This window comes from Lissotriton helveticus, chromosome 9 (assembly GCF_964261635.1).
Source record: "Lissotriton helveticus chromosome 9, aLisHel1.1, whole genome shotgun sequence".
In the NCBI taxonomy this organism is placed as follows: Eukaryota; Metazoa; Chordata; class Amphibia; order Caudata; family Salamandridae; genus Lissotriton; species Lissotriton helveticus.
In genome coordinates this window covers 1,089,467,926-1,089,487,124 of record NC_136070.1, presented here as the reverse complement: position 1 = coordinate 1,089,487,124, position 19,199 = coordinate 1,089,467,926, and the positions used below count along the sequence as shown (strand labels likewise).

Genomic DNA, 19,199 nt, shown 5'->3' with positions numbered 1-19,199 from the left:
CACTTATTAAAAACAACAGCAGTGTTGACTTAGACATTCTAGAATATCCTACGGCACCTCTGTTAAAAATTATTGAGCACTCACATACTGACAGCAATCCTGGAACCAATGGAAAATCACCTTCACTATTCAAAGAAAATGTTACAATCTTGGCAGGTTTTTTGAGCTCGATGTTTTACCACATATTGTGTACAGGAAGTGTCCTGAAAAATTGGAGAGTCTCTGTTATACATCCCATTTTTAAGGGTGGGGTTGCTGTATCCCCAAGTAGCTATCGATTGATAGTTTTGCTTGATGTAGATCTCAAATATTTTTCAATGCAGCTATTCCAAGATCAACTGGAGTGAGTGCCAGAGGCCAGAGGCACGGAGGTTGCCTGTAAACCAATCGGAATTTACCAAAAAGCAAGGGACTATTTCTAACCTGATGATGGCAGTGGGCCCCACAATGAAATGGGCGAGTGATACCCGTACAACGCTTCTCATGTGTTTTGTGGACTCTAAAGCCGCATTTGACCACGTCCCTCGAGATATGCTTTGGTAGAAGTTACAAAGTTGGGAAATCCCTCTAAAGCTTTTGAGAGCGAATTGACTGCTATACACAAAAACCTCGGCAAAGATCAGGGTGGGGACAGGTGTCGCCTGTCTAGAAAAGTTAACACTTCCCTAGGATTGAAGCAGTATTAGCACCACTGTCATTTAATCTATTTATTTCGGGTCTTTCTCTGTCTTGCTGAAATGGTGTCACATGCACGGAGTCTTAGTGGCCAACAGTTGTGTAATATTCTACATGCAGATGATCTGCTCTTGTTAAACAATACTCGAGTAGGCCTGCAAAGACTGATTAATAGGCTCGCCGAATACTCAGTTATCAACCAGCTGGAAATCAATCTAAAAAACCCCAAAGTAATATCCTTAAATTGCCAAATATCTAAACAGGGGAAATAGTGCCTCAAAGGGGCCAAACGTGAGGAAAGTGTAACCTGCACATACCTAGGGTTCAAATTGGACTCGAGAAGCTCCTTTGCTGCACAAAAAAAGTCATTGTTGCGAAATCAGATGTGCTACATTTTGCATTCTCTAATTTGAGGGAAAGTCTGTGGGGGCACAATGTTAGGGCATAGATAACAGTGATCAAATCAAAATATGGCAGTGAGATAATGCTGGGTGAAGATGCTGATCTTCTGGAGAAGCTTGTAATACGGACATATGAATGAGTGTTTGAGCTGCCAAAGTCTGCTTCTCCAGCCCAAGTAAGACTTGAATTATCTTTGATAAAACAATCATCAGCTAGACCAGAAGCGTTTGTTAAATGTTGTCATCGAAGGTTCACTGACACATCTGGCTTTGGCAGACATAAACCTGCAAAGGGAGAAAAGGTCAATTTGCCAAGTATCTTCAGAGAAGCATGGCGAATCTTGGTATTTCAGATTTCTGGCAATCGAACACGAGTGATTTTACTTTTAAGAAAACTTTGAATAAATGTATAGGGCAGAAAAGTCGCCTGGATAAAGCAACATCGGCAAACTGAGCGCATGGGTGGCTTGTAATAAATTCTTACAATATCAGCAAGGAACAACCCTATTTTGAGGCAGCATGGTCATTGACTATTAAGAGGGAATTTATAAAAATGCAATTTGGTGTCTTTCCATCTCTTGATTTTATACCTCAGTGGCAGAAAAAGACCCAACCAGAGGACATATTGCGTCGCTTGTGTCATCGGGCAAAAGAAACGTTTGTGCATATACTTTGTGTATGCCCTAAATTAATACATCGGACGACTTTTCTGCATAAAGAGTTTTTAGTTCTGGAAGTAGGAACCTATAGGTTAGCTGCCATAGAGGCTTTAAACCCACAGAACTCTATGTTGAACATTTGACTGGTGCAATTCTTAGCAATTTTTATAACCAGATAAAACACCATAAATAGAGCTACATACTATGGCTTAGACAAGGGTGCACTTTAATGGGACTCTAGAAGATTATTATTTAATGACGGGCTGCTAGTGGGTGGAAACAGAGAATTATTGACTCCTATCCTAGTGTTCTTGTACTATAGTTAAATGGAGTTGCTGCTAGGGGACGCGTATGAGAAACCCTGTTCCCGTAGCCCGTCTATTGTGTGCTCAGCATTAGTTAGCTTAAACAAAGCACAACGGAGTGTTCTTAGAAAAGGATTTATTAATTATGCTTATTTGCACAGTATTTGCTGATGTTTGCACATTGGTATAATTGTATTGTCCTTAGGCAAGTTGCTATAGGATGGATCATGATTAAGGCTGTTAAACTGTTAATGCCCTATTGCACATGGTCAGCGACTAGCTGCCGCCTCCCCCCCCAATCCGGCACCCAATACCCAGGAACGTGGACACGAGACGTCTTTACTTTTTGGAAGGCGGGCGCTAGTCGCCCGGCCGTATTTATTAAAGTATGAAATTAAAAAAGGTTTTAATTGCATAATCAACAATTTATACAAAAATTCAGCAGGACATTTAGGTACATAATTCTTAGCAACAAGTTTGAGAGCCTGACTTTAACAAAACTCTAATACATGTTGTTTCCTAACTTAGACTAAACATCCTCATCTAGAATTTTTGTACATTTCTGGCCATATGGCAGGGTCACTACCGGTGTCAGGTCCTACAAGCTGCGCCTCCCCTCTGGATGTGCGCATGCGCAGTGTTACCCCGGGAATTGCCCGGTCTACGCCCTGAACTCCATTTACCCACTAAAGGAGGGCCCTTACTCTGCGCCGGTGGCGTCATGAGTCCATGTGCGCGGGGTGGCTACCAGCCTAAGGAAAGCGTGAACTACTCCTACCCGCGCTCCTTTGCATATTACCTTGCCCCTGGAGTTCTGGGAGTGGCCCGCAGGCCCCTCCCCCTGGGCGGGAACCTCCATAGGATGATGCCCGCCCCCTCAGACCTCAAATATGTGCTCACCGATAATGACCATACCGCATGCCCCATACCTAATAAATACGACGACCTATGGGAAAAATTCTAAAGGACAGCTACACTGGCTAATAAATAACAGTATCAACGTATAGCTACAAAGGGAAAAAAGGCCTAAAGACACTTAGCATCAAATACAATTCACTTCACACATGACTTGCTAAAAGGGGAAAAAATTCCTAGACAAAAGCATCAACAAAATATACCAACAGTTCCATCTCTATTACCCTGTGAGACCCGTGGACCGTACCTTCAAAACTTACCATTCAACCAGACATAAGAACAGCTACAAAACTTTTTGTTCCAAGGGATGGTGGGTGGGAAAACAAAGAAGCCCCGAGCGCGGGGCACACCGTTTCGGCGAGGGAGCGTCCAGGGACAAGGGGGTCTCCTGGGCGCTCCCTATCTCTTTATTCCCGAGGGGCCAGGTGGCCCCTCCTATAGCCCGCCCCCCCTGACCCGGACCCACTTCCCAGGATCCGAGTCAGGGAGGCCGCCAGCCAATCGGCGGTGGGCCGCGCCCCCAAGGGCACGCCCCCACCGCCGAATGGCGACAAAGGAGACAGTGGGGGCGACGGTCGCCGCGCCGCCATGCGTGCGGGGGGGCCGAGGGCCCCCCCTTTTCACATGGTCAGCGACTAGCTGCCGCCTCCCCCCCAATCCGGCACCCAATACCCAGGAACGTGGACACGAGACATCTTTACTTTTTGGAAGGCGGGCGCTAGTCGCCCGGCCGTATTTATTAAAGTATGAAATTAAAAAAGGTTTTAATTGCATAATCAACAATTTATACAAAAATTCAGCAGGACATTTAGGTACATAATTCTTAGCAACAAGTTTGAGAGCCTGACTTTAACAAAACTCTAATACATGTTGTTTCCTAACTTAGACTAAACATCCTCATCTAGAATTTTTGTACATTTCTGGCCATATGGCAGGGTCACTACCGGTGTCAGGTCCTACAAGCTGCGCCTCCCCTCTGGATGTGCGCATGCGCAGTGTTACCCCGGGAATTGCCCGGTCTACGCCCTGAACTCCATTTACCCACTAAAGGAGGGCCCTTACTCTGCGCCGGTGGCGTCATGAGTCCACGCGCGCGGGGTGGCTACCAGCCTAAGGAAAGCGTGAACTACTCCTACCCGCGCTCCTTTGCATATTACCTTGCCCCTGGAGTTCTGGGAGTGGCCCGCAGGCCCCTCCCCCTGGGCGGGAACCTCCATAGGATGATGCCCGCCCCCTCAGACCTCAAATATGTGCTCACCGATAATGACCTTACCGCCACAGGCCAGCATTGTTAACCGACGATATGGCCTCCCCCTGCCTAGACCTACCCTAGAAAGTTCTCACTTTTAGCAAAACCTTCCACCCCGGCCCTGACATCATCAGACTACAGGACCCTTCCTCCCTCCGTCAAATGGACTCCCTTCAGCAGGTAGAACAAATACACCCATGTTGGATCATCTACAACCGGGGGGGGCTTGAAATAACTCGTCCCTCTGTGTGTTGATCCTCTTTATCGAGTGATTCAACGCCCTGACCGAGTCCCTGCCACCACGGGATAAGTTGAGGCCCTACAACTGTGCCACCCAGGCAAGTCCTGAAGACCCCCCCCACAGTGGAGATGGACTCAATGAGTATTCGCCTCCCCAGTTTGGCCAATTCAGTCCCTCCTGGGTGAAGTATCACCACTGACAGGGGGTCGGGCTGCTGGGCTAAAAGTCCCTGAAAGAAGTTCCTGAACTGACCCTGGCACAGACCCTCAAAACCAATTCTTCCCTGTCCTGCGTCCAGCCTGTTGTTTGTGCCGGCCATTGTAGCTCCTCCACTTCTGGTGCTGCGTTCCTCCCCTGCGTGACAGGTTTGAGAAAATGCAAGAACCAGGGAAAGACCAAGAAAACCTGGGTGACAATTCCCACTTCCACCTTAGGGAATGGGTAGCACTTACACCTGCCAGCAATACTTGGGCCCTTGGTGTCCTCTTTCTCGACGTATTCTTTCGCTATCGACGTCCACCCGCTGCCGATGTTGCGGTGTGGGGCACTCCTCAGATATCCGCCATGGACCCAGCCGTGCCTGACGTAAGCCTCCCCTGGGCTGTCCGCCTGTTGCAGTTGTTGTGATGTGGAGCACTCCAGGTATCCACCCGGTCATACATAAATTGAAAAGATAGACACACACCATTAGTGTTTCCGGCGATAACTGCTGTACACGCGTTAGACTTACATTACCATCCATTGCTAAGTTTTAGATAATCTTAGTGCCAGATTACTACACATTAACACGTCGACAGTAAATGTTAAGCATAGCCTCAGTTTGTTTGTTTGCGATTGCAGCATCTATGTCGTTAAGCATAGGATCTGCGCCACCCCCACCATGGTAGGCTATAAATTGGCTTCCTCTTTAACAATCATTGTTACACAAGAAAGTTGAGCTGTAGGCGAGGACATCGCCTCTTAATCCTGGTTTCCTACCCACGTTTCTATGCATAGGGTCCATGTGTAAAAACAAGACAGTCTACTTAACAGTGCAGCCTCACAGTCTTTAGCTAAAAGAATTAGCACAGCCCTACCTCTGCCAGGCCATAAGCTGGCCAACGGACCCTTTCCGCTCGCCACTTTGACCTCTGGGGAATATCATCCCAGCCAACCGCACATGATCACATGCATCCCTAGAACTATGTGGTGCCGCAACTAGGCTCTAGGGCACCTTTGGGTGTGACATCAGGGTCTGTATCATTACCAGGACCCCAAGTAATCTTTCTACAGGCTCTAGGCCCTGCCTTTCTGCCATTCGTGGTCCCTCCCCCATATTATTAATATATGGCTTTGTTACACCCCTAGAGCTCAACGTATATGGTGCTAAATTACCGTGTGCCATATAAGCTTTCACACTGTAATTATTCGCCATTAAATCTCATCATGGGCTCACGTATATTGTGCCAATGTACTTGTGTGTTAAATAAGATTACTGACTGTAATTCTTGTTTTTTGCCTCGGAAAGGAACTACAGGGGTGTGTTTAGAACCAATATATATACTTGTTGTTATACACCTGTTCTTTTCATTTACCCATTCATGAGATTAAAAACTGGTAAAACAAGCTGCTCTATATTCCCTCAAGACTTAGCCCGAGGGCTGCACGCAATACAGCCAACCCTAGGATAGCTCACTAATAATGTTGGCTTTAACCTATCATCCCTGAAGGGTCGCTTGGACAGGTGCAATGTTTGGACTGGTGCCATGTCCCCCCTAGAATAGTGAACAGCACCTCGTATGGTGAGTACCTCCACACTGAAATAAGTCCATTGTGTGGCTTTCCGCTTGCAAAGGAAAGTGGGACCTGGGGAACTGGCTCTCAGTCTCGTCAAGCCCTACCCCTAGATGTCGTTAATCCCCAGGATGACCCCAAGAGAAGGTGGTATACCTTATTCGTGAATGGTTCCACAATTGTTCCAACTATCACCTAGCAGATACCAATGATAGTCGTCCTAGAGTGTCAAAATTTGACTTATGTCAATGGCTGTTCCTTGCGTAAGAGAAATAAGCTGCAACCATGGCTTGGATAAAGTATTGCAAGTGCTTAGAGGACATCAATAAAGCCATCCTATTCTCCAGGTGAAATTTAATGTCACCCATGTAGCGTTAGCTCTGATTTAGACCGTGAGTTTTCCAAAAACTGAACTCATCAGCTGAATGACCTGAGGTCTTGAGTGCCGACAGAGCATCTTCTGTGTAATTCACAGCCCATGGTGGGGACCCGTCCCATCAGGGAGCTGCGTCTGCCTTGTGAATTCTACCCACGTACAACCTGAGCATTAGTAGAACGCCCAAAAAGTTTTGGGCCGACCGAACTCTTAAATGCTCAAACAGCTGGAAAAAGTGCTATTCTACCCCATACACGAAGTAATATAACAAGAAAATTAAAACTTTACAGGGCACAGCATCATGAAATAGTCAAAACTGGATCCAACCCACCAGCTATAGCCCCAGCGCAGTATTTTTGCCATAATGAAGTACACACACTGCAACCGAAAATTAGCAGAACACATCACCTTCACCTTAAGGATTGTCACCCAATTCGGTAACAACAAACCCTGCCTCAATTTACTACCAAGGACATAACAATGTTCTGTGATCTGGGACATTCTGGTGTGTGTTTAGAATTACTTCAAGCTGTTTAACAGCTTTACTTTAAACGAAGGGCATTTACATGTGCTTCAGTCTCTCGCAGTGCGTATTTCTTCTCTTCCTGCGCATTTAAAGAATAGGGTGTTTTGACCATGAGCAGACGTCTGGATTTCATAATTCCCTGCTTTAACATAAAGGTTGCTGCATAAGTGGTTAATGAATCAGACCCTTAAGGGTCTGATTCATCACCTTAGCTTGTAATTTCACCCCGGATTGAAGTAAAAACGTTTTATGCTCAATATTATAAAATTGCGTGTAAACATTACTCTTTATTAATGAACATGACATGCTTCTGTCTGGCGGAAAACCGTAATGAATTCCTAGCTCTTCAGTTTATCTGAATTGCTTACGCTGTCAATAGCATAGCGTTTTCTCTACCCAAAATTATGAAAATACAGAATTGAAGTGAAATTGACATGCGAATTTCTCTGGTAACAAGCAGCCTGTAGAAGTAAAATATACCGAGGTCGGCGGTATAGGAAACCCGCCTTTCATATTTTCCATTAACCTAAGCACACACACAAGCCGCAGAGTGAATCCGCCTTATATAACGAAAGGAGATGTGAACCATTAAAACCGGAGCAGACTTGGCCTGAATGTCTGTTTTCAATGCAGTGGTTGACTACTGCATGTGGTAAACTAATGTAAACAGTGCCACTTAAAAGGTTCTGTACAGTGCATGCACACAGTATTATGTCTTCTGCATGTCTGCAAATTACAGCTTTGATGAATGCAGTTGTCACGTCATGGTGGTCTAATATAATGGTCAATCCCTGTACACCCACCTGCTCGCATTACTAGAGCCCGCAGAACATAGCAGCCCACCCAAACACACTCGAGTGCTGTTGCATAGGTTCTGGGGCACACCTTCAATATCTTCCTGCCAACGGAGGAGCCTGGTTTAACACCCTTTTGATAGTTCTAATATTATGGGACCTGCAGACAAAATGCTATGTGAAGGCGGGATTGACATACCCATAATGCACTGGGCATAGGTTGTAAACCATGAGTGGGTCGACATCTCACTCTATGGATTGTAACGGAAGACCCCCGACGACAAGACAAGTACATGCAGCGCACCTGTTCACTACCACTGGGCATTGTAGTAGAGTTATATGGAGAACGAGGTACTGCGCAGCCTAAGTTATGAGGGGGTAAGTACACTCTGGCGACGTAGGGAGTCCATCAGTGCCGTGAGGTAGGGTGCGGAGTTTCTAATCTAACGTACGCATGGCCTTCAAAGTCTAACAGGCAGGCACACCTGTTTAGTACACACAGTTTGATATGGGGCAGATAAGGTGGACTGGATTATTGCAGTCCCTTCAAGGTTGCAGGAAAAAGGAGGTGTCTGAAATTCCTCTAGGAGATAGGGGAATGCTCGTACCCTCTCTCTATGTACCCCACAACCCTAGTCCATAACAGCCTAAGGCCGCAGTTCCAGCTCCCTCCGCACTCATTTGCACCTGCGCCTTGCCCATGACCTCTTCGCCTTGTCACTTGTTTGCATGCCCTCGTCGCATTCACAAAGTGTACTCTGCTTGCCTGCTTCCCCTCACTCACGTACATAGTCACACGGCTGTAGACTCCTATCGCTTCAGCGCTAGCCTTTCCTTCACTCCCCTATCCTTGTTCTTCTGCCCACCATCCCAAGCAACTGGGCCTCTCGGAGTCCCTGGGGAGAGCAGGGCCCTTCTCAGGCACACACATCTCAGGAAAACGGAAGAACGGTAAAAAGTAAAGTTTAAACCCTCAAGGAGCACAAAAGTGCAACATTCTTTGAAAAAAGAACCCCTAGGAACCCCCATCTACATCACGACAACAACTTATTTTAAAAGAATACCAAGTCGGGCAGCAGGCTATAGTAAGCACACACTTTGCTTACGTGATCGTGCGTCGCCCCAAATAAGCAATTGTAAATTAACCGGCTTCTTAACCGTACATTTGAAACCGCTGCCTGACGCCGAAAGCCGAGTGAACTCCAGCACCTGATACAACCTGTACGTATTACTGGCTGCTTTGCATCCCGGATAGTCGGTTACAGATGCATATTGCCAACCACGAACTAAAAAACGTGGGCCAGACAACTAAGAACCAGCAGTGCGATAAGGTGCAGAGAGCGTCCAGTGCTAGAACCGGACATGGGGTGAAACCGTGAAAGAAAAGACCAATAAGCCTCTGTATCGCCACCCAGCACCCGCCCCTTGAACCTGTCCCCTAACCACATGGCAGTTAACTGCGGGTGTGGAGCAGACACTTTCTCTCACGGGCTCACTTCGATCTCGCACTCACACGCGCTCAGACACATTTTTTTTTTTTTTTTTTTTGTACTGAGCCGTGGCACGCTCTCATGGTCAGCGACTAGTAAAATACTATAGCACAGGGCGCCAGGGGAGTCAAAGCCGGCCGTGGTCGAGGGTACCTGTTGCTTCTATTCATCGTAAAGTTAAGCGGTTCCTTTGTGCAGTTGAAGCATTAACCCACCGGGCTACTGGTAGGGCGAGAGCAGCGGAGCAGTCTTTACTTTTCCGATGGAACATTATGCACAAAACTGTTCAAAAGCGGGAATATTTGCTAAGGAATGACTGCCCCCGCAAGCAGCCCAGTGAACCCCGTCTGTGAAAGAACACATTTCCACCATGAGACTCGCAAACCCATGCCGCCAACCAGGCGCACGCTTACCATTTTTTAAAACAGGAAGCGGTAGGTGGAGGTGGCTGCTCGCACCGCCGGAGACCGACACAGCTGTTCCCCCAAGGCACGTTGGCTTCTCCGCCGACTGGCCCAGCTGCCCTCTCACTCCCGCGGGTATCGGATCGCTTTAGCCTCCATGCTCGTCCCTCGATGCAGTGGCGGTGATTCTTTGAAATAGTCACGACGCCAACCCCCATACCTGCGAATAAAAAAGGGAAAAAATTAAAGAAACAAAGAAGCCCCGAGCGCGGGGCACACCGTTTCGGCGAGGGAGCGTCCAGGGACAAGGGGGTCTCCTGGGCGCTCCCTATCTCTTTATTCCCGAGGGGCCAGGTGGCCCCTCCTATAGCCCGCCCCCCCTGACCCGGACCCACTTCCCAGGATCCGGGTCAGGGAGGCCGCCAGCCAATCGGCGGTGGGCCGCGCACCCAAGGGCACGCCCCCACCGCCGAATGGCGACAAAGGAGACAGTGGGGGCGACGGTCGCCGCGCCGCCATGCGTGCGGGGGGGCCGAGGGCCCCCCCTTTTCATAGTATTTCGTTGATGGTCGGATAATCTACATTTAAACAATTTTCTTGAGTTTAGCCAGGTCGATATAGGATGGCCAAGGGCTTTAAACTGTGTATGCCCTTTGCACAGTATGGCCTTCGATTTTCGCACAATGTACGTTTGTAGGATCTTCCTGCGCTTAGTTACAGGATATAGGATGGTCAGTATTTTGTTGCTGCTTGAACAATGCATTCTTGAACGATTTTCTTGTGCTTACCCAGGTTGATATAGTATGGTGTATGGTTTTAAATAGTTTATGTTCCCTTGTACAGCAGGTCCTTTGATGTTTGCACAATACGCCTTTTGCATGATTTATTTGCGTTTAGGCAGGCTGGCACGGGGATTTTTTGATTTTAAATTGCTTTAGGTTTGTGTTAAGCTGAAGATGTAAGGCGGATTATTTTGTTTGTACTGTGTATGTTTATAGTTTTTAGTAACTAGTAAACTAATAATTATTAAAAAAAAATTAAAAACTGGCCCACCAGACCATAAAGCAGGCCTAAAAATAACAGCCAAAACACTGACCTGTCAGACCAGACCTTAGCTCACTGCCTGATTGCACTATAGGACAATCAGAACCTGCAAATGCAGTAACAAATCATCGAAATTGCAGTGATTGCTGAGACTGCAAACAAATAAATCACAACAGAAGGCGGCAAACCACGTGCTTCATGAACGAGAATGGACACATCATCATCACCGTAATATCAATGTCTATATGTTTTGTAAATTAGTTGAGTCAGGCATATTTAACAAATGTGTTTAACAAATAGTCATGTGCATGAGGGCTTAGGAATTAAATGGCTCGGGTTCCCATGGGAGGGTCGGAAGGGGGCGAATGGGTCTGTCAGCCTGTTCTTCAGCAGGGTGCAAACTTAATAGAATAAAAAGAATCACTATTGTGATGGTGCCTTATACACACGTCCCCGGAATCTTTGTCTGGGAACCCAAGGCAGATTTTGTGTGTGTGTGTGTAGTAAACGTGCGCTTTGCCCAGTACTCATATGTCGTACACTTTAGCATTACTCCCCTACAAACCAAACACAATGTTTGACTTTTTTCAGTTGAATAATGCTGTGAACAGCTGGAACTTGTGTTCCATTTCTAGTTGGAGAAAAGGGTCGATCCGATATGTCGATAATATGATTGACACCAGTCGCTTGTAAATCTGGCCTATCAACTGAGTCCAACTCCAGTGTGCTGCTGCTGAGCTTGTGAACAAATGGGTAATTTGTTTTTTTTAGAAAGAGTCACTATGATAACCGAGTAGCTTCAGAAAGTGCCTTTTACACACTTAGGAAAAAAGAACGAAACTTGATAAATTACCATTGCATATCTATGTATTTGAGTACAGGTGTAAAAAATGATCTTTTCTCTTGTAGTCATAACAGTGCACGGATTGTTTTGCCTTTACCTAGTCTTGCATTTTGAAACTAAATTTTGCATATTTAATTTACAGGGGCCCTTGTGGATACCTTTGGCGAGTACAAGTACATGTACTATAAATGTGGAGCTGCCATGTTGCTTGCTGGGATATTTCTTTGCATCATGAATTACTACAACTATCGTATGATTGAAAAGGAAGAAGTCAGTTCTTTGAAAGACCACGAAATATGCATGAAGAATGGCAAAGACATGACGGCGGTGGAATATGGAACACACGTGGATAAAGACGATTTGCAAAACTGCAGTGCAGTGGCATGTGCCGTTTCCGATTTAGAGAGCTTGAAAAAGGAAGCCAATGGTACATGAGAATGCCACTTGTTTGTGTATGCTCAAGGAAACAATCTAAATTAAATATCATGAACCCGTTTCCCAAAGCCATTTTGATTGGAAGGAACTGACAGAAAGTGAACTTGCACTGTGGTGTATTGATTTACACATGCCTAACAATGCTGCCCAGTGCCCACAATGGAGGAGTATTATATTTTGCTAAATCTTGCTCTAGAGCTGGAATGCTTTGAAAAGTTTGGCACCAACATCCAACTTAAGAGCTTCGATTACTTGTTTCTGACTCATTCCACCCCTATAATCAGATTTACAATTGTCCAGAACAGGATTATATCCCTTTCCAAAGCTAAACTACCAACAGAACGCTCACAAAGTTTGTGAGAGTATAGGGAAGGGGCTTCTTCACAGACAAAAAATATTTTCTTCACAAAAAAGAGATGACAAAATGCAACTTCAAAATCTTAGTGGGATTTTCCTATGTGGATCGTATAGACTGTCTGCAGTTATGAAAAAGCATTCGCATGCACGCAATTAGAAATTTAGTAAAACGTTTCTAGGAGTACTGGTAATCTGTAATTTTTTTATGTTTCTGTAAGTGGTTCAGGAAAAGTCTGTCAAATGATGCTATCTGTAACACCCACCCATGCAAAGGTGTAAAACGGGGTGTGCGGCTTTACAAATCACTTAGTAAATCCGGTACCTGTTTTCAAATTCATCTTGTTAGACTTTAGAATTGGTTTTAGGTTATCCTGGTTGCTTGGCTTGCACAATTAACAAAACACACTACAATCGCTTTCTTTTGCACAATAAAACTTATCAATTGAATTGTTGCTGCTTTTATGTTTTTACGTTTGCAGGTGGTTAAAGGTTACTCTTTTCCCTCAAAAATACATAAAATTACCATTTGCTTTCTACCTACTTAACTGTGGAAGGAGAGGGTTTGTTAAGATTTGAACGTACTAAAATGTGACACTGTAAGACTAAACACTAACTGACAGACTGAAGAAACTATAATTGCTGTTCTATTGTGATATGTAGACGTTGAACGTGTTTTGCATCCTAAGCCTTTCTGGCACCTTCTGTCTCCCCTTCCTCCTATTTCTCTCGTGTAAGTAAAACAGAGCTGTCAGAACAAGTGATTGTTTGTCCATCTTTTAAGATAGTCTTAGATAGTCTCCTAAAAGACATTAATTTAAAAATGGATGAATCTTCAGCATAGCAATGTGGGATATATAAAATGTAAACTCTTGTTTTCTACAGCATAGCAATGTGGGATATATAAAAAGTAAACTCTGTTTTCTACAACGTGTTAGGGGAGTGTTCATATATCCTTCATCTGTTGTGATATAATTTGAAAAATTGATAGTTTCATTCATTTCAAACATAAAGTAACTTTTTGGTGCTGTGCTTGAGTAGTTCTACATACCTTGACCCAGACTATGGCAAGGTTCAGGTTTATTGAATGCACAATTATGACATATAGAAACGGTCAGCAGGAGGTCTACCTTCTTCTAGTGCTTCAAGGTAGAATGTCCTCTATTGGATTCTTTATAAGTCTAGTTGGACAGGCAACCTCATATTTCCGAGATATTCCTTTGATTGTATAATGCTGTTGATTCAACTTTTTGCCTTGAGCTATGATCTTAATTTGACATTTTTTGTGCCTGTTGTAACTGTGGACAAGATGTAGCATGCAATTTTGCAGTCACAAGCAGCGATTCACAAAATCACAGGATTTGTGATGACAAAATGTTGATTTCCAATGTGCCAAACTCATTTTACGAGTCAATTGTTTTTTTATATTTTTCTAATTTTATTAGTTAGCTTACTATTAACATCTTCAATAGTTTATACAAAAATACATGCATAAAACATTGTTTATCCAGGGAATTGAAAAGAAAGTTATCCACTCAGAGATCTTCCATTATGACAGATCAATGTTGAAAAATAAAGACTTTGTGATGTTCAATCAAATATTCTTGTGTTATTTCCTGGTCACGTAAACATCCACCTTTACCAACACAGTCCACCAACTCTTTTAGGATGATACAAGTGATTCTAATGGGTAATTGTGTTCCTCCATGAGGCCAGCAGGGCGGGCTCCACCAGCGAACCAGCCCGACACTGAACGGAGACCCGGGCATTGCCCTGAAAAGCAACCATTCACGCCATCCCTGGTCTGAAGAAGTGGTCCACCACTGGTAAACAAGCGCTGGCTGCAGGCTGCATATGTCGCAGGAGCAAGTGAGATACAAAGAGAAACCAAGTCTGCACACACAGGCTGCAATGGAAGGCATGGGACATGGTTTAAAACGCGACTTAAGTCAGTGACACAATCAAGGCTGCTGGCCCACTAGTAGCATTTAATTCACCAGCTCTGGGCACCTGTGGTATCACTTTACTAGCCCTGGGTACCTGTGGTACCACTTTACCAGGGATATACAAGTAAACCAAATTTGCCAATTGGGTATAAGCCAATTATTATATCGTATATACATCACAGCAGGCCTGTTAGTAAATGCATAGTATTCCAATTCAGTCATCATCAATCATCTGAGAATGATTCTGTAGCTGGTGGTGTACAGATGCCTCCCCTAAATGTATTCAATTTTCCCCACATCCGCTCCCATTTTTTGGGGCACCCTCTGTGAATATATGTAGCCTTTTCGGCCGTCATGGCCATGTCCATATGCTGACACCATTCTCCCAGTATTGGGGTAGTATGTGCCCCCCAGAGTCTGGCAATGTTTCACTTTGCTATTACCATACCTAGTGTAGCCCAAGCTTGGGCCGTATGGTTCAGGTCTGTAGCTTCCCAGATGTTCAGGAGACATTGTTTAGGGTCTGATGGTACAGGATCCTCACTAACCTGTGTGATTGTGCTCATAATTGTCGCGCAGTATGTTTTAATTGACGGGCATTTCCATATTGTGTGATAAAAGGTGTCTATTTCACCACATTGTCACAGGCAGAGTTGGTCATTGGCCTTTCCGATCTTACATAATGTCACGCTTGTGGGGGCGCTAGGTGGCGCTGGAGCGAAATGGCTGCTCCTGCGTAGAGCTCCTGCCTGACCGGGGACGACGATCAACATAAACCCCATCCTGGCCACAATAACTCGGCTGCAAACACCCCCGATCCCTTCTGGAGGTTCTCCTCCACAATCGGTGGAAGTCTTGGAGGTGTACCGCTCACGACGCGCTGGTGAGGCGTCCTTGAAGTTGCCGCGGGAGGAGGTGGCGGAAGTGACTGTGCTCCTCGGCGGCTGCTGCTGTCTACTGGAGGTCGGTGCTGCGGGGCCTAGAGGGCCGCTCTGAATACACGGCCTTGCCTCCCCGTGCGCGGCCCCGATTTCACCGGTGCGGTTCCCCGCTGTGCCTGCTGCCGCTCCTCCGGAGCCCGGATTAACAAAGGCCGGTGCCGGGGTGCTGTTGGGGGCCCCTTGCCCCCCCTTCCTGCCGCCATCGGCCACATCACCCTCGGCTGGTGCTCCAGAGAAACGTGGTGACATAAGAAGCCCCCCCCCGCCTCCCAGCTATTGCCGCATGTGAGGACTCTCGGGTAAGACGGCGGGAGAGGTGGGGACAAAGCACGGATAGCCGCCTGCAGCGCTACGGCCGCATACTGCGAAGCTGGGAATCTCATCCTCCATTTTGGCGGCTCTTGTGGAACGGGGCCCCGTGACTCCTGCAAACCCGGTGGGTGGCTGCGGACTCCTTGCGCCTGCTGGGGTGTGCTCCACCGAATCCACGGCATTACACACTTGCGCCAACCGGTGGGCACTGCATCGGTGGGGTTGGCCTCTGGGCCCCTGCTCCCCCTCCGCCCCCCCGCATGCCGGCCGCCATTTCGCGGCGCCCGGCGGTGTGACCGCTGCTCGCCTGGCATTGTTGTTGAACTAGTGGCCTTCCTGAAGTGTTTTAACCCACGCTTGCCTCTGGGGGCCCTGTTCGCCGGCCTGGGGCCTACCGTGGAGAGTCGAGACACACTGCTGCCTAGACTGACTCTGCTGCTTGTAGCTACTTCCACTGCGGACCCTCCCACGCGCTTCGCTACCGCAGACCCTTGGATCCTTTGGGGGATGAGTTCGCCCTTTCGCTTAAGCTGCCCGCGCCTGGACCATAAGTGACTCTGGAGCCGGTCCCTCACGCTGTCGGCGCCTCATAGCACTGCTGACCCGAACGACGCGCCCGCTGTCCCCTCGCCCAGAACACACGAGCGCTGGATTTGCGCGGCTGGGTGGGGGCACGTGTGCTGGCTGTTGGGGACCTTGACCTACAGCGGCCCTGCTTGACCCGAGCTACCAGGATGGGGAAGACGGAACCCAGGCAGTCGAAGCTGCCTTTTGAGGGCCGCAGGACACCGGGTGCCAGCTCCAAAACTCCGGTCGAGACGGATCCCCCGGAGACACAGGACGACGGCTGGAAAACCCTGCTGGTCACCATGCAAAAAAGCCTGACCTCAATAGATTCCAAAATTGATTCCATGAATCTCAGGCTGGACAATGTGGTGGCCAAGTTGGATGGGCACGAAGAACGCCTCCAAGAAGTTGAACATAGAATCTCGGGCCTGGAGGATGGAGCAACCACAACCCGACAGCAAGTGGCGCAGATGGACAAACTCTTGAGGGTGATTGCGGACAAAAATGAGGAGTTGGAGGCGCGCTCCAGGCGGAACAACGTACGCCTCCTTGGCCTGGCTGAATCCACAAACACTGGCCGCCTGGAAGATTACATGGAACGCCTGCTAAGTGACATTTTTGGCCGCGACTCCTTTTCAGCGCACCTAGTTATTGAACGGGCACATCGATCACTGGCGCCCAAACCTCCGGGGGCAACGCCTCGTCCGATTATCATGAAATTTCTCAACTACCGAGACAGAGACACTTTGCTACGCCCAGCGTGGGAGAAGGGGGAAGTTCGCTTTGAAAACACCACGCTATCCTTCTATCCAGATTTCACACAGGCGGTGCAGGAGGCTCGGCGCAAGTTCCTGGCAGTGAAGAAGCAGCTCCAGTCCCATAGTATCCAATATGCAATGCTTTACCCTGCACGGCTGCGGATCCACCATCGAGGCCGCCAGCACATCTTTCAAACGCATCACCAAGCTGAAGAATACCTGAAGCATGACAGGAGGTCGGAATCGCGGGAGGCTGCTGCCAGACACCGATCCCGCTCTCATTCACCTCTGTCGGAACCCTCTTGAGGTGCCTCTTTCAAGATGGACTTGTCCTGCTGAGTGATTCCTCCTCCTGGCACCACGATGACATCCTGCTGATTGGTGATGTATTACTCTATTGTTGACTGAAGAACTTCTATTGTCCCTGGTCTGCTCCTCTCCGCCCGTTGTTTCCGCCCCTGACACTCAGGTGGTGGTAGATGGGTGAAATAGGGAGATGGAGTATTATGGGCAGGAGCCCCTAGTGGCCCTCCTTCTAAGGGCATTCCCCGTTGAGACTTCATGACTTTTCTTGGTTGGGGTTGTTACTGCTGGGAGCAGCTTCTCAGTGGTTGGGTCAAGGTGGGAGGGATGGTTTATTCCTGGCGAGTTGGGGTAGCCAGTGTGGGAGAGGGGGGAGGGGGGGCACGTCTGTCCTAAGTCCGGAGTACCACTATTACATCACTTTCACATGCTATGTATTGTTAATACTGTGTTGTTCCACTTGTGTACACTTACTCGTTACTTGCGCTACTGTTCTCTGCCATACCCTTTTCCCCAGCCGGGATGACCTGCTCTGATCAGGCGCAGACTATCGGGTTAATATCCTGGAATGTAAGAGGACTGAACGACCCTAGGAAGCGCAGACAGGTATTAGGGTACCTTGACAGGCAGGGTGTAAATGTTGCCCTTTTGCAGGAGACGCACCTTCCCCCCGGCCGGGCCCCTCCCTTCGTGACTAGATGGGCCTCCAGTCGCACCTTCTCCCAGTATTCTAACTACGCTAGGGGGGGTCACGATACTGATTAAAAAAGGAGTGGCCTTTATACCTGCAGGGTGCGACACTGATAAAGAGGGTCGATTCTGTCTAGTATGGGGTCGTCTATACTCGCACGATGTATTGTTTGCCAACTTCTATGGCCCCAATGCAGACCAGCCGACCGCCCTGATGGTATTGTGGAGCAAGATACCCACATTAGGCATTACTCACGTTGTTCTGGGCGGGGATTTTAACACTGCTATGCAGCCCTCTGTTGATAGGTCCCGCCTGCTCCCCGCACATTACACTAACATGCAGCGCGCCCTGTGCGAGGTCGTAGCGGATAACAATCTAATAGATACGTGGCGACACCTCCACCCTACCTTACGTGAAGGCACACATTACTCTTCCCAGTTTTGAAAAAAAGGGAAGACCCCTACTAATGATAGAATCACTACTGGTAGGGACTGACAACAATTCGTTTGGAAGAGGAGACAGTAGTGAAAGATAATAAATCAAATGCCAAGGCCTAGGAAAACAACACAATTAACATGTAATGTGACAAGTGACCATTATTATACAAGATTAAACAAGACCAGACCTGATATATATAGAAAATTAATTTTATAGAGTCATTTATCTTTTTTTCTTCATTTTGATTCAGTATGCATTTAAAATTACAATTCAGAATTTTGATCAGTGCAACACAATAAATTATTACAGTACATGGGGAGTGAACACACCTGAATTGTAAATGAGAATTAATTCAAGAAACACAAAAATGAATTAGTGATAGTTAATGGGCAAATGAAGTAAGCAAAGCGGTAGATGTAAACTCAACGCGCGTTTCGGCTATTGCCTTCTTCAGGAGTCCGTCATTTGCAGTCAGAAAGAAAATGTTTATAAACGATCACTAAAAAACATAGAAAAATCAATGTCACAATACAGATACCAAATAATATCTTATAATAATAAAATAAGAACTATAATAACAACCTAGGCTCAGGTCAAATTAATTAACATTGTCATTATAATACACTGATAAAGTGCCTGATGCAGCAGCTGGAAACCGTGTATATATCTAAGTTCATACAATTCACAAAGTAATATGGATTAAACTTTTATATCAAAAATTGCATTCTTTTTTACTGATAGACAGTTTATATTGAGAC

General features: G+C 46.8%; 1 protein-coding gene across 2 annotated transcripts in view; it reads left to right on the top strand.

Moving 5' to 3' along the window:
* LOC144782239 (monocarboxylate transporter 2-like) overlaps positions 1-14,084 on the top strand; it is a 91,317-nt gene extending 77,233 nt beyond the window's left edge. For both annotated transcript variants that reach the window (XM_078661483.1, XM_078661484.1), the window contains exon 5: positions 11,839-14,084. In XM_078661483.1, the coding sequence (XP_078517609.1) occupies positions 11,839-12,131 (293 nt within the window). In that variant the 3' untranslated portion in view covers positions 12,132-14,084. The remainder of the gene's footprint in view (positions 1-11,838) is intronic.
* Positions 14,085-19,199: the final 5,115 nt, after the last annotated feature.